The 22,631-nt window shown below is 43.9% G+C and overlaps 1 protein-coding gene across 4 annotated transcripts in view; it reads left to right on the forward strand.

Moving 5' to 3' along the window:
* The window catches only part of pip5k1bb (phosphatidylinositol-4-phosphate 5-kinase, type I, beta b), a 37,608-nt gene extending 15,414 nt beyond the window's left edge, over nucleotides 1-22,194 (forward strand). For 3 of the 4 annotated variants that reach the window (XM_061815997.1, XM_061815999.1, XM_061815998.1), the window contains exons 4-14: nucleotides 882-1,012; nucleotides 3,431-3,548; nucleotides 4,456-4,608; nucleotides 4,838-5,137; nucleotides 11,065-11,267; nucleotides 11,389-11,472; nucleotides 13,395-13,443; nucleotides 13,545-13,629; nucleotides 15,541-15,702; nucleotides 21,254-21,377; nucleotides 21,454-22,194. In XM_061815997.1, the coding sequence (XP_061671981.1) occupies nucleotides 882-1,012; nucleotides 3,431-3,548; nucleotides 4,456-4,608; nucleotides 4,838-5,137; nucleotides 11,065-11,267; nucleotides 11,389-11,472; nucleotides 13,395-13,443; nucleotides 13,545-13,629; nucleotides 15,541-15,702; nucleotides 21,254-21,377; nucleotides 21,454-21,607 (1,563 nt within the window). In that variant the 3' untranslated portion in view covers nucleotides 21,608-22,194. Of the gene's footprint in view, nucleotides 1-881; nucleotides 1,013-3,430; nucleotides 3,549-4,455; nucleotides 4,609-4,837; nucleotides 5,138-11,064; nucleotides 11,268-11,388; nucleotides 11,473-13,394; nucleotides 13,444-13,544; nucleotides 13,630-15,540; nucleotides 15,703-17,890; nucleotides 18,018-21,253; nucleotides 21,378-21,453 lie in introns of all 4 variants that reach the window. The other variant, XM_061816001.1, reaches the window with a different exon arrangement.
* Nucleotides 22,195-22,631: the final 437 nt, after the last annotated feature.

The raw sequence follows: 22,631 nt of genomic DNA on the forward strand, positions 1-22,631 counted from the left end.
CGGTGGATCAGCAGGTAAAGCGTTGGCCTCATTGTTCTGAGGACCCGGGTTTGATCCTGGCCCCGCCTGTGTGTCATTTGCATGTTCTCCCCGTGCCTGTGGGGGTTTTCTCCGGGCACTCCGGTTTCCTCCCACATCCCATAAATGTGCAACATGAATTGGACACTCTAAATTGCCCCTAGGTGTGATTGTGAGTGCGGCTGTTTGTCTCTATGTGCACTGTGATTGGCTGGCGACCAGTTCAGGGTGGTACCCCGCCTCTTGCCCTTTGACAGCTGGGATGGGCTCTAGCACTCCTCCCTTGTGAGGATAAGCGGCTAAGAAAATGGATCGATGGATGGATTTTGACATTCTTAAATCAGAAAGTAATAATTAATTTTGATTCATTTGTTTTTCAGAATTGTGTCGATTGTTGATTACGGATTTGTGTCCTGTCACAAATGAGGCAAAATGGGATGCACCTCGTTTTTTTCTAGGGTTTTCTCGAGGAGAATGAGATGATGTCAGCAATGGAAAGATGAGTCAAATCAGTCAGTTGCTGATCCCTCTTAACTGAAATTTTTTTAGAATCAATAAGGATGTCAAAGTATACACATGATGGTGTAATGGATCGGCATTGTTTTATTTTGTTTCTTTGGACTAGAGTCTTATTTTCCCCGATGTTTTGGTTGAATTCCGATTCGTATGACGTCACTTTTCTACGCCAATTACGATGATCTATACCATGATGTAATACACAGTGTTCCAATTCTCAGTCTCTTACTTTGCTTTGCGATAGCATCTCTTACCATTTACATTTTTCAGAGTGCAATTTCTCGCTACATACGCAACGGGGACACCGGTGACAGGGTGCCATTAATATACTTGTTTTCTCTTGACAGACGACGTCATCGGCCTTGAAGGGAGCCATTCAGCTGGGCATTGGCTATACAGTTGGAAACCTCACCTCTAAGCCCGACAGAGATGTGCTTATGCAAGACTTCTACGTGGTGGAGAGTGTCTTTCTGCCCAGGTCAGTGCTTGGATATCATCAGCAGCCTCTAAAGGGCTCATATTGTACGCAATTTTCTGAAACGAAAAGGTAACGCATGACAGCCGGACGGCCGCATGCGGCCGAGTGAAAGAGCGAGTGAATCACACAGCATCATTAAAGTAGATTACGTGAGCGCCGTAACTGGCTGCTCGTGGCTGCAAATGTTTTTTCTTGACGATTAAATGAACGGAAAATAGGTAAAAGTGTATTCTCCACTCTGGTGGCTTTTATTTTTCTCCTCCCATTACAGAATTCATAATAAACATATTTACTTGAAGCTGAAGTCACAGAAAATGTGATAAGTACTGAGTGATGTACCTGAAACGGGCGAACGTTAAGAGGACTTAGTTCATTTCATTTTTGAGAACAGGTTATTTTGGATGTGTGAGCCGTTTTCAAACAAAAATTGATTTTCATTCAAGAGTTCCACATTTGGTTAAGGATTTCCAGGAGGAAACCTGTTTGAATACACGCAACCAATTCTGTACGACCGTGCACAAGGTCCATTCAGGGACACTCTGTAAATAAGAAAAATGTGTTCTTTGGTGCATAACTGTAAAAACGGATTATGAGGCAAATTATTATTTGCAGCGGAATGCGTTAGTTACAAAACTGCACAATCACACTGTCATAGTATGAAATTTATTTTATTTTGTAATGTAAGACGAGATAATGTAATTTTTTTTAGTAATATTTTCCGCTAAAGGGGAGCACAGTGGTACAGCTGTGGGTTTTCTCCGGGCACTCCGGTTTCCTCCCACATCCCCAAAACATGCAGCATTAATTGGACACTAAATTGCCTCAAGGTGTGATTGTGAGTGCGACTGTCTGTATCCATGCACCCTGCGATTGGCTGGAAACCAATTCAGGGTGTACCCTGCCTCCTGCCTGTTGAGAGCTGGGATCGGTTCCAGCACTCCCATGATGCTTGTGAGGATAAGCGGCTCAGAAAATGGATTGAAGCAACAAGTTTTTCCTTCTGTTTTGGGGTTTTTAGAGTAAAGAGTGTAGCTGGCTACTAGTGCAGACTCAATGGGAATGGCAGTATGATGTGGCCATGGTTGTTTCTGTGAAAAAAAAATGTTGGATGCCTTTCATTTGAAGAAATACGCAACTAATGTCATTTGCGAATTACAGTTAAGATGGACATTTTTCACTGCATGTAATCATCATCAATCATTAATGTATTTACATTGTGCTTAAGTTGTCTTTGTGGAAGCTTTACCAGGAGACATTTTGCATAGCGCACCTGCATATGCAAAACTCCATACAAATGTGCTCTCTCACCAGGCGCCCTTTTAAATGTCGACCTTGCTTGTCCAGCCTCAAAATGACGATTTCTTGAAGCGAACCGGGATATTTGTTGCAAAATACGAATAGTTTAGGGCGACGTCGTAGGTTTTGCAGCGGGAAAGCCACAGACGAAAAGCAAAAAGAGCAAACGCTTTCACTTCCCAACACGAGCGCCTCCCAAGAGAGAGTTGACTGATCGAAATGCTTTTCTTTTTTTTCGTCTCACCCAACCGTCTCCTGAGGCTTTTGTTTGGCCCTGTCAGTCTCACTCTGTCTCACTCAAGATGACACTTCACATTGTGTTCTGCATCCTTGGTGATCACGACGAGAACACACACGTGACTCCGTGTTTACATTGAAGGGAGATTTCCAAGGTGTGCGTTGCTAAATGGTTTCCACTGGAGGCGTTCGCTACCAATTGTTCTTTTTGTCGCACACCAAACAAAGCCGTCTCATAACACTTTGGCGCGAGGTGTTGTGTTACACAGCACTGGCTCGTGTATCCTCTTACGGAATATAAAGCCAGTACAAAACAGACACCATGTACCCTCCTTACTAAGAACGTGAATCTAATTGAGCACAATGTTTGCCAGCTTCAAAGCCACTGTGGAAGACAAGTGCATTCCTCTAAACCCGATCATTTTAGCCTTAGGGGACACCAAAATAGTCCAGAATAGGAATGACATTGCGAAACACTTTATCACACACACTTATCGGATGCGTTTCCTCCACATTCAGGTTAGGTTGGTTACCAAACAGGAATGTCCGGAAAAAGTCAGACCTTTTCTTAAGTTCAAGATGAGGCAAGTACGGGTTATCATGTTCCTGTGTTGTAGCAGACACAAGGCTCATTTATTTAGCTGCCAAAGTTGGTAGTGTAATTAAAGAGAACACATGCAATACTGTACAAGTAATTATGGTTCCGCATAATTGCTCTAACTGTGGCCTCTCATTTCCAAAAGGCAAATTATGCCAACATAAATCTGTTGTACAATGATTTGAATACTTTTGAGATTCTTTCCATGGAGCTTACCTAATACAAGTTAACATGGTGTATTTATGTGTCATTTTTTTTTCTTGGGGTCTTGGCTCTCTGGATCCTAGTGAAGGAAGCAACTTGACCCCAGCACATCACTATCCTGACTTCCGCTTCAAGACCTACGCGCCGCTGGCCTTCCGCTACTTTCGCGACCTGTTCGGCATCAAACCCGACGACTACTTGGTAAGATACTGTAAATGCATGCTCGGATAGATTTGGTGTGGGGGGGAAAAAATTACCACAATCCCAATTGCGATTGTGAATGAGGTCCACTCTCAGTTCAGATCAAGTACCATAATTTCTGGACTATAAGCCGCACCTGATTATAAGCTTCACCCAGTACATTTTTGAAGGGAAAAACCATTTTGTCCATACAGAAGCCGCACCTGTCTATAAGCCGCATGTGCCCACATTGAAACACGAAATATTTACAAAGAAAGATGGAACATGGAAAGAGTTTTCAAAGTTTGAATAATCTATCTTAGCTTTTCTTTCCAAAAAAAGTGCCTGTGACGCGGCAGCAATACGTTAGTAACACAGCACTAATAGGGCTGGGTAAAAAAAGCATACCGGTAAAAGTCACTGAGACGCGGCAGTAACACAGCAGCAACACGGTTCAGGCCACCTGCTTTTATTACCTCTGAAAGCTTTTTTTCGTCTTTTTACATTGCTCCAGTTCTTCCCGCTGACGTTTGCAGCGTCTCACCATCGATTCATTGATGCCAAATTTACGTGCATCAGCTCTGTTTCCGTCTTTATCGGCCAGCTCGATTGCGTTTATTTTGAAAGCTGCGTCATATGCATTTCTTCTTCCATTTTTCCATGGTGAGGGTCTGTTCATGCTAATTTTATACATGCACAAAGCACGAAGTTGCATTAAACTCGCGTGTTCCTCGACACATATATTCCACCTGTCTCACTCTTACGTTTTCTGCTCAAGCGCCTCTGGCGGCCGTTAGAAAAAAAAAATGTATAAATTAGCCGCATCGTCGCATAAGCCGCAGGGTTGAAAGCGTGTGACAAAAGTTGCGGCTTATAGTCCGGAAATTATGTTACGGTAACTCGATCTTGTTGACGTTTTCCGCTTCAGTACTCGTTAGTCAACGAGCCTCTGATTGAGCTGACCAATCCTGGAGCCAGCGGATCTCTCTTCTACTTGACCAGTGACGATGAGTTCATCATCAAAACAGTCCAGCACAAAGAGGCTAAATTCCTCCAGCGATTACTTCCTGGCTACTATATGGTAAGTCAAACTTGGAGGAAAGTTTTATGTCATTCAAGCAGTAATGTAACTCACCTCAAGTATGTATACTTAATAGCAATGTTACTACATCAACCATGACAATTTTTGATTACTTAAATATACTGTGGTTTGAATGGTTTACTTCAAGACATAATAAAATGTGGGTAGATGGATAGTAAATATTCGTAACCATTCCTTGAACAATTTTTCATTGTCTTGCAACTCACAGAACCTGAACCAGAATCCGCGCACCTTACTCCCCAAATTTTACGGACTTTACTGCATCCAGTCGGGAGGCATCAACATCCGCCTGGTGGTCATGAACAATGTGCTGCCGCGCTCGGTTAAAATGCACTACAAATACGACCTGAAAGGATCGACGTACAAAAGGCGAGCGTCCAGGAAGGAGAGAGAAAAGGCGTGTCCGACCTTCAAAGATCTGGACTTCCAGGAGATGCACGAAGAAGGCCTTCACTTTGACCCGGAGACCTACGCCAATCTGATGAAGACTCTGCAGAGAGACTGCCGGGTAGGTGGAAGTCTTTTTTTTTTTTTTTTTTTTTTTTACATCCCAGTGGAAGGAATTTTGACATGGACATCAGGTGATTTGTAATCATCAGCATGATCCCAACTCTCATTTCTGCTTGAAATACATTCCTTCACACCTCAAAACATTTCAACACATTGACCTTCTGCCATCAGGCTGCACCAGGCTATGGGTAATTGGGTAAATGTTGAAAATGAAATATCAACACTATTTGGTTGTCAGAATTTTTTCCTTTTTAAATAACACAACATTGCGCTCATAAAATATAGAATTATTACGGTTGAAAAAAAAAAACCACAACCACCATCACCATGTTGAAGCTTGATGGTGCCACTATATTAGGAGGGAATTATGAAAAGGAAAAATAGCACAAAACATTCAGGCTTGCTCTAGAAGGCCGAGGGGGGAAAAAGTTAGGAAAAGCCTACTACAACATCTGAACTTTTATTAGGGATTATTTAGAGGCACTTAAAATGATGGCAGGTGTGTGCGGACTCCCATCTTACATAATTTGGAGCACATCCATCTTTCAGTTATAACAGGGTGTGCACACCTGTGCAACCACATTTATTCAGTGTGTTTACTTTACTTTGCCTTTTGAAAAGAATATAAATAATAATTATAATAATAGTGAAAAATGTGTTTGAAATGATTTATCTTTATTTATCTATTTTTTTTTTTCGCCCAAAAACTGGCAGTTAAACACAGGTGTGTCGACTTTTTACACCATGCATCCTCAGTGGAGATTATTTTTTCTCAATGTGGCAAATGTGGAAGCGCCGTACGTTTCGTCTAAGATGGCACTTTCCCCAAGGCGCTTCGCACTTGTCTCCGTGTGGTTGCGTTTCACCAAATGACATCTGGGCAAAGACATGGAATGAGATTAAGACACCATCCTGCAAGCGTTTCAAGCCGTTTGTTTGTCCATCCATCCATTTTCTTAGCCACTTATCCTCACAAGGGTCGCAGGGAGTGGCAGAGCCTATCCCAGCTGTCAACGGGCAGGAGGCGGGGAACACCCTGAACCGGTTGCCAGTCAATCGCAGGGCACATCGAGACAGACAGCCGCACTCACAATCACACCTAGGGGCAATTTAGAGTGTCCAATTAATAATGCATGTTTTTGGGATGTGGGAGGAAACCGGAGTTCCCGGAGAAAACCCACGGAGGCACGGGGAAATATGCAAACTCCACACAGGCGGGGCCAGGATTGAACCTCAGAACTGTGAGGTCGACGATTTCCAGATGAGCCGCCATTGGTTTGTAATACATTAATAGTTTATTTAGATTTCCTGGAAGGTTTTAGACCACCAAAGTTTTCAAAACAACCCCCCCCCCCTCCATTCTTTGAAATAATATAGCACTTAATCTGAAAGGCAAATATTCAATGCCTTTTTTTCACGACATGTTATGACTGATTTCAGGCCTGTTGTTCCATACTGGGACAATCTGCCATTATCATAAAAAGAAATTCGACAAACATAATTGACACTGTCAGCGTGATGCTGCAGGTACTTGTAGTTTGCGCTGTTATGCAACACATAATCATGTTTGGGGAAAAGTGCGCAATGTCAAACGTTTAAACATGAATTCAAGTGACTGCGGCGTTAAAGCTGCTGTGTTTATGAAGCTTCCCACGGATCATTAACCTTCACGCTGACTTTGTTCACATTCATTTTCGCTCCAATGTTTTCGAGCCGGGGTGACGTCCTTCCGTCTTGCTAAGTCAGTGTTTTTCCAAAAGTTCAACCTGACTTGGGACACGCACATTCACACATACAGTATGTGTGTGCCACCCAAAAGATTTTTTTTTTTTTTTTTTTTTGCTCCGGATTATCACTCGCAGGATTGTTGTTTTCTTCAATTGTGCATTTCTCTGTGTTTTTGTCAAGGCAAAATATTTGATACCGATAGTTCATGTGTACCCTGCATCCTGAACTAGTGTCAGTGAGCATATAGTATGTCATGGAACAATCGCTGCGCTGTGTATAATACGTGGCGTGTATGAGAACAGCATCTGACCACAATTTGTTATTTTCACCTCTTCCTGTTCTCGCCTCCTGAGCAGGAAGCAAAATGCCCTCTAAGCAGAATGCGTGCGTCCATTTTCATGAGTAAGCAGCTCAGCCCGGCAGAGGCTGGCCGACCAAAACACAGAGGGGAGGTCGGCGGCCGCCTAGCAACAAAGGGGGGGCAAGGAATGAAGAGGGTGGGGGGAGTCGCTTGTCGGCAATATTACTGATACATTTGAACCATTTGTGCGGAAATGGAACAAACTGAGGGGCCATGATTTGATATATGTCCAGATAAACAATAGCAATATGGCTTATACGCACTTCTTGCCTCGCTGAATGACTGTGCAGCTCCCTGATACTCTCTCTTGCTATGCATTCATAATTCACGTAAAATGTAATTGTATTGCCTGTGAAAGTTTTTAAAGGCAAAATTTTGCACTAATGTTAGTAATGCATAGATGAAGTAGATACAGTATGACTAAATTAATTACCAATCATATTGGGAAAGTAAAATTAGAAATCCTGTGTATTTTTCTTCTTTTGGCTAAAAAAAAACAAAGTATTGCTTCTCAATACATATTTTTTCAGATCTATTTAGAAGCCCTCCGTAATTAACATATCTCAATGTCAAGTGTTATTTTACGCAGCCGTCCAGCTGAGCAATTTTATCCCTTATGTAGCATTTTACAGGATCATATTACAGTTTCTTGGCACAGGGAGAAAAATAGTATCTTGATCCAAGCGAAAAAAAAAAAGACAGTTTCATTTATTATTTCAGAACATTCCGTCAAGGATATTAAATTCTCTGTGCTTCCCTGAACAAGCAGCACATCCAAAGCTGTTGAATAATGAATATCGATATCTTTCAGACACTTTCCTGGGTTTGCATCTGCACACGGCGTTAGCGCATTGTCATTTTTGTGCATTTGCATCCACCAGCACCGCTCCCAGATGTTCAAAACTTGGTGCCACTATTACTAAACTGGAATAGATGATGAGCAAAGATATATCTGGAATTAATAAACGGAATCGTTTCCCCCGCCAACCCCCCGATGAGCTCTCACGGGCAACCTGTTTTGAGATCACTGAGTTGAGTCACAGGTTTTTCCCAGAGTCTAAAATTGCACTTATTTATTTATTTTTATTATTATTTTGTGCCTCGCCTATTAACATCATTTGAAGAGTTTGTTTTCAAAATGAGACATAGACATTTTTTTTCAGATTTACGAAACTCGCGGGAAAATTATCCAGCTCCGAATGGATAATTTTGGCGTGTGTTTCGTAAATCTGAAAAAAAATGCCTATGTCTCGTTTTGAAAACAAACTCTTCATTTATTAAAACAACTCGACAATGTCAGTCGTTTTCTTTCTGTCATTCCAGCCGGATTGCGGGCCTGGGAAAGCCGAGACCGGGGCAAAACGATGCCCTTTCGTAGGCAGGCTAAGCGTGTACACTGTACACAGTGTGTGTGCGCGCGCGCACGTGTTTCCCGTTTGAATAGGCCGGGGGCGAAGAGATGCAAATCCTTGATATGGAAAAGTTCAAAGCTTACACAAAAGCCCCACTGTCTGTTTTTTTTTTTAAATTTTTTTTTTTATTTTAACTCATTTGCTCAATTTTGTTTGCGCACGTGTCTTACTTCCTTGCAAGAAAATAAATGCTCATGAGAAGATCAGAAGAGTGGAAGTTGACTTGAAAGCACCGGAGAATATTTCATTAATATCCGTGTTTATTTTTCCTGACACGGGGGTCGGGAACCTATGGCTCGCGAGCCATACCCGGCTCTTTTGGCGGTTGAATATGGCTCGCGCAGCCCTCATAACGACATACTGTACATGTGATTTCTGTCATGCGGGGAACGCAAATGACGCAGAAAAGGTTTGTCCGAGTGGGGTTGCCGTAGTTTAATGTGGCTGTCGATGTTCACAAGTGCAGGGTCGAATGCACTGATCTAAAAAACAACAACAAAAAAGACTGGATAGTGCATACACATCAAGCGGTATGTCGATTGGTTGAAGCCAGTTGGCGGCCATCTTAGTACTCCCAAAACATGTGGAGGACATGGTTTACAGGTTGGATTATGGTGGGGGTTTTCTCAAAGTTTAGCATGTAGAATTAAAACTGGTCGTGTGAGCTTGACATTTTTTCAGTTCTGGTAACATGAAGGATTTTTAATTCGACTTGGTAAGCCAAAAAAGGCTAAGTGCAAAGGAAAGACATATAACACCGTGACTACCAACAAACCTTGAATATTACCTAGGGCCCGATTTCTGTGACATGTTAATTTTTCCCAAAATATGCACTGAAGCACAATCATCATAACATAGCAAAAAAACTAAGTCAATCAGTTAGATATATTTTTGAAAATAAGGACTCGCAATGGGAAAATACACCCTAAACGCATTGTTCATTTGTTGTCTCTGCGACGTCCTATAGAAAAATTTCAACTTGTTTCCTCACATTTGAAAATCAAATTCAATTTGCAGAGTCCTGTACTATGAAATTCATCAAAAATTTCACAGAAAATGTGTTTTCTCTCCTAACTACTGATGAATTTTGGGACATTTTTTACATTGCTTTTTCACGAAAAACCCGTTGGCCTAGAAAGGTGAAGCAGGGAGTGAACAGTGCACGACCACAAATTCAAACAAAACTTCATTCAAGTGAATTAAGCTCATCAGAAAATTTAACACAGTTCGACATGGTTGTTTTGGGAGTATCAAGATGGCGGATGGCGACTTCAGTTTTAGTGGCCAATGAGCCGTCCAGTCTTTCTTTTTTTAGATCAGTGGTCGAATGCCGATCGTGTTGGAACAACTAATTATGGAAACGCTTTTGACAAAGGTTGCTCAAAAAAAACAAAACAAAACATGAGGAGTACCGACGTTTTCAACAAGAATGGACAGCCTTTGTGGAGAAGGGAGGGTTCTGCCGTGTGTCTAAAATCACAGATGGAGAGTATCCCAAAGGGTTCGTCCTCGATGTTGCCAATAAACATTTTGACGACTTCGCATAAAGACAAGATAATCAAACGAACAAAAGACACGCCGTTGTCGGCAAGAACCGTTCACCATCGTACCATCATGACGGCAAATTGAATTACGTTCACGATAAATGGATGGAAGTCTCAACGCCTGCATGAAGCTTAATTAATCTAACGACGTATGAAGCACCAGAAGTCGCATTCATTGTAAGAAGTACTTTTGTCATTATTGCTTAGCAACATCATAACAATGTTATTTAAAAGACTTATTGTACCCCAAAAGTGTTGGTCTTACATAAATGCGCACATACACCTGTACTTATTTTTTAAAATGCTGAATGGCTGTTTTGAAATTACATTTTAAATGTTTGGCCTTTATGGTTCTCTCAGTCGAAAAGGTTCCCAACCCTTGTGACCCTTGAGAGCTTGTCCACACACGCACACCCTCAATTGGGAAAGGACCTTTTTTACGACTTGAGTCAATGATTATTGATCACAGCAATACTTTCAAGTGGGTCAGCGATGGTGAGGACATACTCAGTCACTCTTCTCCCAGTTTCCTGGTTCAACTCCCCACCTCTCGCCTCACGCTCGGCTCAACGCGGACCGTATTTTCCCGAGCCGGGAGGAGACGAGATGTCGGGCGACGTTGGGAACTGGGTGAAAGGCTCCTCACATGGGTCAATGTGTAACACTTTGTGGGGGGAAACTCCTTATTTATTTTGCCCGGATCCGGTTTGAACATAAATTTCCTCCCCGTCGGTCCTCCGGCCTTTGAGGTGATGAAGCACGTAGCTGATGTTGTTTGTTTACGGGTTACAGGGGAATAGTAGTAAATTTAAAAAAAAAAAAAAAAAATGTTTTTTTTTTTTTTTTTAAATCGTGCATGTCAATATTTTGTCACTTGTAGGTATTGGAGAGTTTTAAGATCATGGACTACAGCCTGCTGCTGGGAGTCCACGTCCTGGACCAGAGCCAGAGAGAAGGGCTCGAGCAGGGCCAGGCAGGGGGGGACCGATTCAGGCCTGTGGGCCAGCGGGTCCTCTACTCCACCGCCCTGGAGTCCATCCAGGGGGACGGCAAGGCGGCCGAAGCCCTCACCACAGACGACACGTGAGTGGGCTCAGATGGGGGACGCGCGCATTCTGCCCGTGTTTTAATAATCTCCAGTTTATACAACAGCAGACTAATATTACACCCTTTAACTCTACAATAATGTCACACGTGTGTGCAGCATGGGCGGCATCCCTGCCAAAACGCACAAAGACGAGAAGCTGCTCATCTTCCTCGGCATCATCGACATTCTGCAGTCATATAGGTACACCGCTTACTCGCTTACATAATGTCACGTACAACTGTGAGCTGTGCGGCAGGAATTAAGTAGGACGCTGTCACAATAAGTGCAGCTGCATAATCTCCTGAGGTCCAAATAAGAACTGTTAACAAAAACGGCGCGGCTTGCGACCAGGACAGACATCATAAGCCCAGAATTGTGTTTGTTTTTTTTCAGGAGTGCGGGGGTTCTCGGCAACACCTGTCAGAAACAAATGAAACTAAAAAATAAAATAAATGAACATGAAGTCCCAATTAAATAAAACAATCACTCACATTTGATGAGCGTGTTAAAATTTGTTACGAGTAGATAAAAATTGATATTGAAAGACGTTGCTTATTTTGTGTAGTCTTAAGACATTAATATACGTGTTTATTTCATAAATGTTGGTAAGAAAACAAGCCTGCGCCTAAACGATCAGTATTCACCCGGAAGCAGGAAATGCATGTTAACCGTACTGAGCATGTTCGGAAGTGAAATTTTAAATCCCGTTTTATATCATCTTCTGCTAATATCAGTTAAAATTGGAAATGATCCTTTCTGAGTTTGAAATTTTTGTTTTCTATTTTAGTTATTTTATTTACAATTTACAGTTATGTTATATTAATCCAATAAGTTATTTTAAGGTCTTGAGATTCCATCCCAAATCACACCCGCAACTTTATCTGCGAGCATGACTGGCCACACCCGTGCATTTTTCAAATGTGAGTGACTGATTAAAAGCAAGCTTCCTCACTGGAAGTACAGACGAGGGGGGTATTGATTGAAATTGTCATGGAACAGTATGTTTACTTTTGTGGTTTCGAGTTTCTCCTTTAGTCTTTAGCTAAAGAAAATATTACGCCACTACAAACCACAATAATAAACACATTAAATGAATGCCTCTGTGATAATCTGTCGAAACTGAGCGTTATTATGATGATGGCCTCACAGTTCTGAGGTCCCGGGTTCGATCCCAGACCCGCCTGTGTGGAGTTTGCATGTTCTCCCTGTGCCTGCGTGGATTTTCTCCGGGCACTCCGGTTTCCCCCCACATCCCAAAAGCATGAAACACTAAATTGCCCCTAGGTGTGATTGTGAGTGCGGCTGTTTGTCTCGATGTGCCCTGAGATTGTCTGGCAACCAGTTCAGGGTGTACCCCGCCTCCTGCCCGTTAACAGCTGGGATAGGCTCCAGCACTCCCCGCAACCCTTGTAAGGATAAGCGGCTAAGAAAATGGTTGGATGTAAGTAGCTCCTGTGCTGGCTCTTATTACGGCTGCCGCCCTGAAATGCAGCATTGAAAAAATAAACTTTGTTGGGGGCTCATCGCTGTACACCAAACAGTTGAGTGCTGCACATTCCAACGGGAAAAGTGAGGTTCTGTACTCAGATGTGAAGCTCGACATAGTGTGTGACTTTTTTTTTTTTTTTTAAGTCAATCACAAAAACATGGTGCGATTGTCAGGAAAGAAGTAGATTGCTAGAAAGAAAGGAAGACAGTTGAAGGACGGGATTTTGACGTTTCAACCCAATTCTATAAAAGCCCCCCCCCCCCCCGCACGCACACACACACACAGACTGTTTTTGTTTTATTTCTTGGACGTAAGAAAATTCTGCGGTAATGGTGGGAGAGGCCCTTAGCTCATCGGATGTCTGGAAATATAAAGGCTTTCATTTGTAGTGTTGGTGACTGCTTAAGTTCAAATCAGGTCCAGAACAAAAAATTTCATTTTATTTTTTTTAAACAGCCCCTTCACTGTGTAAAATGTTACATAATCCCAAACCAGAGCGGACTTTAGTAAAAATGATAAACTATTATTAGTGGCGCCGAAGGGGGTTATTACCATCTCCGCTTTGATGAAGCATTAATGAAAAAGTTGTATCATAAATCTTTGTAACAAGCTGTTTTGTTGTTGCTCTCTGTAGATTCATAAAGAAGTTGGAACATTCCTGGAAAGCTCTGGTGTACGATGGCGTAAGTCCACATCAGAATACTGCGTTTTTCATTTTTAGAGGGGGGAGAAGAAGCCATTTATATTGTCATCAAATCAACTTCAAAACTTTCTCCGTCCCCAGGATTCCGTGTCGGTGCACCGGCCGGGATTCTACGCCAGCCGCTTTCTCAAGTTTATGAGCACTCGCGTCTTCAGGAAGACTCACCGTAAGTTTGCTTTTGTCGACACGGAAAAAAGGGAAGTTCTTTTTTTTTTTTTTTTTTTTTTTTATTTCGTCATTTACAGTAATTGGCGGGTGCGGCGGAACACTCTTGTGATATGAACCGGAGGAACGGTTCCTTGTCTCGTCTTCCTGGTTGCGTGTTTGTTGCTACTTTGAAAAATGTGAGGCATGTGGCCAGGCTGCAACCTTTTTTTTTGCCATTTTTTTTTTTCATTTTAATCAATGTCATCTCCCTAATTTGTACTGCACAAACAGTGAACGCAGAATTCAAAAATGCAGGATGGTTATTAATTATAGTATTAGTGTAATGTGTTGTAATTACCAATATGTTTATTGTTTTACTTTGTTGTCTGTGTCATACTGAGAGATGTTACTAGTATACTTAGTGATCTAAATGAGAGGGGCTAAGTTGTAAACATTCGTAAATTATACCTGCAATTTATATAATACATATACAGTAATCTCTCATTTATTGCAAAAGTTTGGTTTTAGATGCCTCCGCCCCCTCCCGAAGTATGTGAAATCTGTGAAGTACTGCCTACATTGTTTTTACAATTACCGTAATTTCCATTTCACAGAGTGCACCAGATTATAAGACTCACCGAGTACATTTGTAAAGGAAATACCATTTGGCACATACATATGCCGTAGTTGTGTAAAAGCTGCGGGTGCCCACATTGAAACACGAGATATTTTCAAACAAAGACGGTACACAGAAAGAGCTTTCATAGTTTTAATACCTTAGTTTAGCTTAATATAGCAACAACACGGTAGCATGAACAGGGCTGGTTAAAAAAAAAAAAACATACCGGCAGGTAACACAGCACTAACAGAGCCAGTTTAAAAAAAAAAAAAACAACATACCTAAATCACTAAGATGCAGCAATAACACAGCAGAAACACGCTAGTGCGCCGCAAACAGGGCTGGTTAAAAAAAACAACAACAAAAAAACATACAGGTAAAAATGAATTCCTCGGCACATAAATTCCATCTAACTCACTCTTACCTTTTCCGCTCGAGTGCCTCCTCGCGGCCGTTAGAAAAATAATGCACAAATTAGCCGCCTCACCGCATAAACCGCAGTGTTTAAAGCGTGTGAAAAAAGTCGCAGCTTATAGGACGATAATTACGATATTTATCTATTTTAAAGCTCTATGAACCTCCTTGTTAATTATTATTCCTTATTATACTCTTACAAACACTTTCTGTACTCAGAAACACTTTTTAAACCTATTGTAATGCGCAGTAGTGCAGTCCAGTATGTACAATGTGTTTTAATCAATGTTTTCTTCATTTTTTTTCTATAGTTTTATGGCTTTACGGTAGGAAGTGCCAATTGTATCACAAAAAAATTTGCAGCATCCTGCGATATGGTGAATTATGGTACATACGTGCATGATGAATACAAATACTGTATGCTCTGATAACTCTAAAAAGCGCGCAAGCATTGCATGTTTTTGTTCTCAAAAACATTTTCTTTGCAGTTTTTTTTTTTTTTTTTTAAAAAGCCAAAAATATGCTGGCGTGGATGAAATCATATTTTTGCAGCACCTCGCAACGAGGTGTTTTCCATCTTTTATAAATCGAAGGATCAATAAAGTGAAGCCAGGAAGTAAAAATAGCATTTGTAATCCGGAGCCCGCAGAGAGCTTTCGGAGCCGATCAATGCGCTCGCGCAAGCGTCACTTTTGTTTTCACAGCGTTGTTTTGGAACTTTCCTGCCGATATTAAAAATAACCGCGTTACGCAACCATGCGGGGACCCCTCGGGGGAACGAGCCGGGCCCGAGCGGTGATGTGAGGACTTAGCAAATCTATTTGTTTGCACTTCCGTCTGATCGCCCCCCCCCCCCAACCAACACCCCTTTTTTTTTTGTTTTGTTTTCATGCGCAGAGATTCGATTCTCCCCTTCAAAGAGGACCCGCACATCAATCCACGCTCTGAAGTCGTCCTCTCAGGAGATTCTTTCATCGCATATGGACGAAAGGGACGAGGACAAGAGCAGGGGGAACCGGCGGTGGGGGGCTCGCAGTCTGGCCAGTCTGGACGGACAAGGTAGATCAAAACGCTTCTGCAGAGGGGTCTGGCGGTTTTTTTGTTTCATCATCATCTACTTACGACATGTGTAATTATCCTGTAATAACGCTGTGCGTCCCGCATAGGGAGGATCTATGCAGTTGCATTACTGAACATGAAGTCCTTTCAAGACACTTTTCACGTGGAGCAATTTAAGCACACGCCTTATACTTGAAACAAACCACAGAAGCTCTTGGGAGCGAACATAATGTGATCAGTGTTCCTTCTGGTGCTTGGTACGCTGGATGAGGTTTCGGGTTCAAATCTTGGGTCTGACATGAGTTTGGATTGTCTCTTCGTGCGTGCGCGGGGGGGTTGCGTTCTCAATCTCCTCCGGCTCTTTTGACTTTCTCCCGCATTCCAAAAGCACGCATGTTCGGTTCAACCATCCATTCATTTTTTTGCCACTTATCCTCACGAGGGTCGCGGGGAGTGCCGGAGCCTATCCCAGCTGTCAACGAGCAGGAGGCGGGGTACACCCTGAACTGGTCACCAGCCAATCGCAGGGCACATAGAGACAAACAACCACACTCACAATCACACCTAGGGGCAATTTAGAGCATCCAATTCATGTTGCCTGTTTTTGGGATGTGGGAGGAAACCGGAGTGCCCCCCCGGAGAAAAGCCACGCAGGCACGGGGAGAACATGCAAACTCCACACAGGCGGGTCCGGGGTTTAACCCGGCACCTCAGAACGCTTTACCAGCTGAGCCCACCGTGCCGCCACGTTTGGTTCACTGAAGGCTAAATTGTACTCGCAGCGTGAACGGTTTGTTTGTTCGTATGTCCACCGCAATTGGACGGCGACCAAGCCAAAAGTAAGACGGGATCGACTGCCCCTCACCCATGACCCAGTTGAGATTAAACCACTGATCTAAAAAAAAAAGACTAGATAGTGCATACATATCTAGCAGTGTGTTGATTGGTTGTAGCTAGTTGGTGGCCATCTTGGTACTCCCAAAATGTGTTTTTTTTGTCATAAAAACATAAAATTTTAAGTCAATCAGTTAGATATATTTTTGTAAATGAGGACTCGCAACGGAAAAATACATGCTAAATGCATCGTTCATTTGTTGTCTGCGACAGACAATTAGAATTTAAACTTGTTTCCTCGCATTTGAGTTCTGGACTATGAAATTCATCAAAAATTTCACACAAAATGTGTTTTCTTGCCTATCCACTGATGAAGTTTGGGAAAATATTGACATCGCTTTTTTGTGAAAAACCATTGGCCTCTAAAGGTGAAGCAACAACAACAACAACAACCGTAAACAAAACTTTGTTCAAGTGAATTAAGCTCATCAGAAAATAATTAAAAAAAACCTTTACAAACAAACTTTAACAGTGTCAAAGTAAATCTTTCTAACTTACCTGCGGAATGTTTCTCACAGCCACGAAACTGGATATTAACGCAGAGGTCGGCATGGTTGTTTTGGGAGTATCAAGATGGCGGATGGCGACTTCACTTTTGGTAGCCATTGAGGCATCCAGTCTTTTTTTTTTTTTTTTTTTTCCCCCAGATCAGTGGGTTAAACGCCATAGAAAAAGGATAAATAGACGAATAGGCTATGAATCTCAAAATAATACAAGGAAAAAGAGGAAGTACAGTGGACCTCCACTAAGAGCGAAATTCTGGACATTGCCGAATCCGCCGGAGCAGGAAGAAGCCTCAGTACTGCAGTAAAATGAGCTTTCTTATTTTTTCTTTGTGCACCAGGTGAAAACATCCCAGTTAACTTTGAGCGAAAAGTGGCATAAAACCCCCCCAAAACATTCACATTTAAGGACAATTTAGCATCTTCAATAAACCTCACGTGCATGTTTTCTGAATGTGGGGAAAAAGGAGGAGATGAAAATCCCGTGAGCGCAAGAACCTGCAAAATCCTGCACGGGAGGGATTCAGACACACAACCTCTGTGAGGTGAACGGACAAAAAAAGGCTTCTTTCAATAAAATGCACAAATATTGCTTCCATTTCCAGCCAGTAACCTTGCGAGCATCCCCCAAAGTTGTGCAATGGAAAGTATGCGGGTCCATTCAGGACTGTACCACCTTGTTATAGACTAGACCAACAGCAGAGTAGACTCGCAAATAGTTGAAGTTACACCATAGCGAGTGACTCTGAGCACTCCCGTCAAGTGACAACTTCACTTTTTTGCTCCCTCAGCCGTGTTCGGTTCCTACGTGCACCCCGACCTGGTCCCCGACAACCCGTCCTACTTTGAGGGCTCCTCCATGGGTACGCTGTCGTCCTCCTCCATCTTGGTTGGCGTGGAAAACCAAACGGACGAAAGGTACGTCGCCTCCGTCGCGTCCTTTCGGCCTTTAAAAAGACCAAGACGGGTGGGGGGGCGACCCGTCCATTTTCGAGAGCCCTCATCTGGATTAGGGTTAGAGGTCGGGTACTGATCCATCGCAGGGCGCATGCAAAAAGACAGAGATTTTTATCTCATCCATCCATCCATCTGCCTTCTTTGCCGCTTATCCTCACAAGGGTCGCGGGGAGTCCCGGAGCCTATCCCAGCTGTCAAACGGGCAGGAGGCGGGGTGCACCCTGAACTGGTCGCCAGCCAATCGCAGGGCACATAGAGACAAACAGTTGCGCTCACAATCAAGCCTAGGGGCACTTTAGAATGTCAAATTAATCCATCCATCCATTTTATTTGCCACTTATGCTTACGAGGGTCGCTGGGAGTCCCGGAGCCTGTCCCAGCTGTCAAACGGGCAGGAGGAGGGGTGCACCCTGAACTGGTCGCCAGCCAATCGCAGGGCACATGGAGACAAACAGCCGCGCTCACAATCAAACCTAGGGGCAATTTAGAGTGTCCAATTAATCCATTAATCCATTTTCTTTGCCGCTTATCCTCATGAGGGTTGCGGGGAGCGAGACAAACAGCCGCACTCAGAATCACACCTAGAGGCAATTTAGAGACTCCAATTAATGTTGCGTGTTTTTGGGATGTGGGAGGAAACCGGAGAAAAGCCACGCAGGCACGGGGAGAACATGCAAACTCCACACTGGCGGGTCTGGGATCGAACCCTGGTACTCAGAACTGTGAGGCCGACGCTTTACCAGCTGATCCACCGTGCCGCCATAAAAGTGAACAAACAACAACAGAACAAGTGGCCCGGCCACGACACCGGCCATGTTTATTTTTATACAGGATGTCGGTTTCGATTCCGCGCCTCATCCGCCCTACAAACGCTACGTTTACCGTATTTGCAAAAGTGGCTTTACGAGTCGGGCGAGCGAGGAGCAACGCGGTTTATTCCTCAGCGCCGCCTTCATCGCGTCACGGCTGGCTGCCCCGCCAGAATCTAGTTTAGCACTTAAAAACACAACGCCGCCGGGGCCCCCAGGACCTCGGGGGACCACGTTTATGCGTGGGTGCGTTCGGGTGGGTGTTTTTTTTTTTTTTTTTTTTTTTTTTTTTTTGTCAACTCTCACTCGTGCCACACTCCCACGCTATCGTCGCCCGTGCTTTCCGTCCTCACAGGCAATAAAAATGTCACCGGCGAGGTGACTCACGCGTCCAGAACACGCCAGCGCCATATAGTGCGTTCTCTGTGTGGGTGTTTCAAGTTTCCCTCAAGGTGTCGCCGCTTTTTTTTTTTTTTTTTTTTTTTCTTCCGGTGACCTCACCGGGGCTCGGGTGCACGCCATGAAACATTCACGCTCGACGGCGACGAACTGGCGAGCGTTGGGTTCGCCGCTTCTCTTCTTCTCTTCTCGTCTCATTTTTTATTTTGTTTATTTTTTACCCTTACGAGGAAGCGTTGTTGGGCAATGAGAAGGAAATCAAGAGGAAGCAACATATTCACATTAATGACCTGAATATGTAAATATTCCCGTGTATTGTCACTATTTGTATTATTGTGGCTTTTTGTGCAAAATCATGTGGATCACGTGTCTAAAAAGCAAAAATACTGTACAATAAACCAAGCGTTCAAGGAGTCGCCTTTGCTCAAAACAAGGAAAGCAGCTCTTCTGCCGCCCCCTAGTGGATGATAAATCAAATTGACTGCACACCTCCAAAAGATGCTTCCTAAATTTTCAATTTCACCTTCAGAGATGAGCAATTTCTGCATCGGTTGCATTTTTGATTCATTAATTTAGAGTGATTAATTAAAATGGGGAACATTTCACAACATTATCCAGGCCTTTTAGTGATTTTCTGAAATGAAACCTTTAATTATTCATTCAAGGCGGCAGAGTGGATCAGCTGGGAAAGCGTCGGCCTCACAGTTCTGAGGACCCGGGTTTGATCCCGGCCCCGCCTGTGTGGAGTTGGCATGTTCTCCCTGTGCCTGCGTGGCTTTTCTCCGGGTGGGCACTCCGGTTTCCTCCCACATTCCAAAAAACATGCATTAATTCGACATTCAAATTGCCCCGAGGTGTGGTTGTGAGTACGACTGCTGTTTGTCTCGATGTGCCCTGCGATTGGCTTGCAACCAGTTCAGGGTGTGCCCCGCCTCCTGCCCGTTGACAGCAGGGATAGGCTCAAGCGCTCCCTGCAACCTTCGTGAGGATAAGCGGCAAAGAAAATGGATGGCTGGATAGTTGATCTCGGTACATGGTCAGGAATCACGTCATTTGACAATATGTTTGTATTTGCGGGAGTAAAAACATGCATGGTAGGTTAAGTGGAAACTCTAAATTGCCCGTAGGTGTGAATGTGAGTGTGACTGATTGTTTGTCTCTATGTGCCCTGCGATTGGCTGGCAACCCGTTCAGGGTGTACCCCGCCTCCTGCCCGTTGACAGCTGGGATAGGCTCCAGCACTCCCTCATGAGGATAAGCGGCTAAGAAAATGGATGGATGGATTATTCACTTCGAAAAGTACAAATAATCATTAAAGCCGCCATTGAAAAGGTCATGAAAATTCTACATTATTGTCCAGGTGGGTGGCATTAATAATCTCAATTTGGTAAGTATCTATTTGGGCAGTTTACATAATTGTGTCTAAAAATGAAGAAAGAAAAAACAACTGGCGTAAACAAAGATGTTTTCTTTGTATTCAATAATTTTTGGGCCATTTTAGTTCAACTGGCTAATTTCCCCACAGCTTGTCTGATGATCTGTCACAGCACATTAATGTCATATTTTCTTGAAAATTCTCCCTGTGGCGGCACAGTGGTGCAGCTGGAAAGCATCGGCCTCACAGTTCTGAGGACCCGGGTTTGATTCCGGCCCCGCCTGTGTGGAGTTTGCATGTTCTTCCTGTGCGGGTTTCCTCCCACATCCCCAAAAACACTCTAAATTGTCCATAGGTGTGATTGTGAGTGCGATTGTTTGTCTCTATGTGGCCTGCGATCGGCTTGCAACCAGTTCAGGGTGTACCCGGCCTCCTGGCCGTTGACAGCTGGGATAGGCTCCAGGACCCTTGTGAGGATAAGCGGCAAAGAAAATGGATGGACGGATTCCCCCCCCTGACACAAGTGTGCGCACTCTCGAGCTGAACTTTTGACCTGGGTGCTGTCAGTCTTGTCGATCACATGATGAGATATGCCCCCATTTGTCGGGTTTCAGAGAGGACGCGGGGTCCAGTTCCACGTTCACCCTGGAGGACAGCGCCATCTGCCTCACGTCCGAGCACAGCGCCATGGACGCGGACATGGACCGAGACGACGGCTCGGTCCTCGACGTCTACTTGGTCAGTCGGTCGCCGCAAAAAAATGCGACCTCGTTATATTCACGACGATTTCTATCTTTTTCCTCATCCCTTGCAGTGAAGTGAGGATCTCCTCCTCGTGCTTCAACCCCCCCCCCCCAACCCCCAAACCCCCTCTTTTGTCATGCCGGCGCCGCCGTCACGGCGACACGTTTCTGGCCACCGCCAAGAGGTCGACAGCGAGGACGCGTCGCCCGAATGGACGTCCGTGACGTCGACGCTTGACGCCATTCCTTTTGACGTAGCTCAACACGGCCTCCGCGGCCACCCTGCTCGACGACTATATTTATCTACGATATATTTTATTAGGATGAAAGGAAAGACTTTTTTTTTCTTCCCGTTAGTTGCTGATCCGTTTAGAAATGTTTACAGCGGAGTCGCGGTGAAGGGCGACGGCCGCTCGATCGCCCGGAAACCAAGTGAGGAAAGACTTCTGCTCTCCGGTGAAGTAACAACTTCACGTTTGGACTCGCGTAGTGAAACGTGATCCGTAGCCGCAAAAAGCACAAAAGCGGAAAATCACGAGACTTTTCGCTCCGGACCCGTGATCGTCCGCGGCCAGGTCGTCGTCGATCAATTTTGTTTTGTATCATGGCGGAAGCTCATTTCATACTGAATAACGCAGATCTCGGATCACGATGCTGTCTCTTCATCATTTCAAAATATCAATGTTGAATACCGGGATCTCGAGTCGATGCCATCATTTATGTAAATCAACCTTTTACCGTTTGCTGAGAATAAATCACATGGACAATGCATATTTATAAACAACTGTATGAATAAAGTGACATCAACAGTGTGTAAAGTTATCTGTGATACACAACGTGTAATCAGAAATTAATGAAAATTACAATATTTACTACTTTTGGATTCATATAGGGGCGGCATGGTGGATCAGCTGGTAAAGCGTTGGCCTCACAGTTCTGAGGACCAGGGTTCGATCCCGGACCCGCCTGTGTGGAGATTTCATCTTCTCCCTCTGCCCGGGTGGCTTTTTTCCGGGCACCTCCCACATCCTAACCCTACCCTAAACATGCATTAATTGGAGACACTAAATTGATTGTGAGTGCGGCTGTTTGTCTCTATCTGCCCTGTGATTGGCTGGCGACCAATTCAGGATGTACCCTGCCTCCTGCCTGTTGACAGCTGGGATAGGCTCCAGGACCCTTGTGAGGATAAGCGGCAAAGAAAATGGATGGATGGATGGATGGATTCACATAGGGCACCACGGTGACT

This window comes from Syngnathoides biaculeatus, chromosome 4 (assembly GCF_019802595.1).
Source record: "Syngnathoides biaculeatus isolate LvHL_M chromosome 4, ASM1980259v1, whole genome shotgun sequence".
Lineage (NCBI taxonomy): Eukaryota > Metazoa > Chordata > Actinopteri > Syngnathiformes > Syngnathidae > Syngnathoides > Syngnathoides biaculeatus.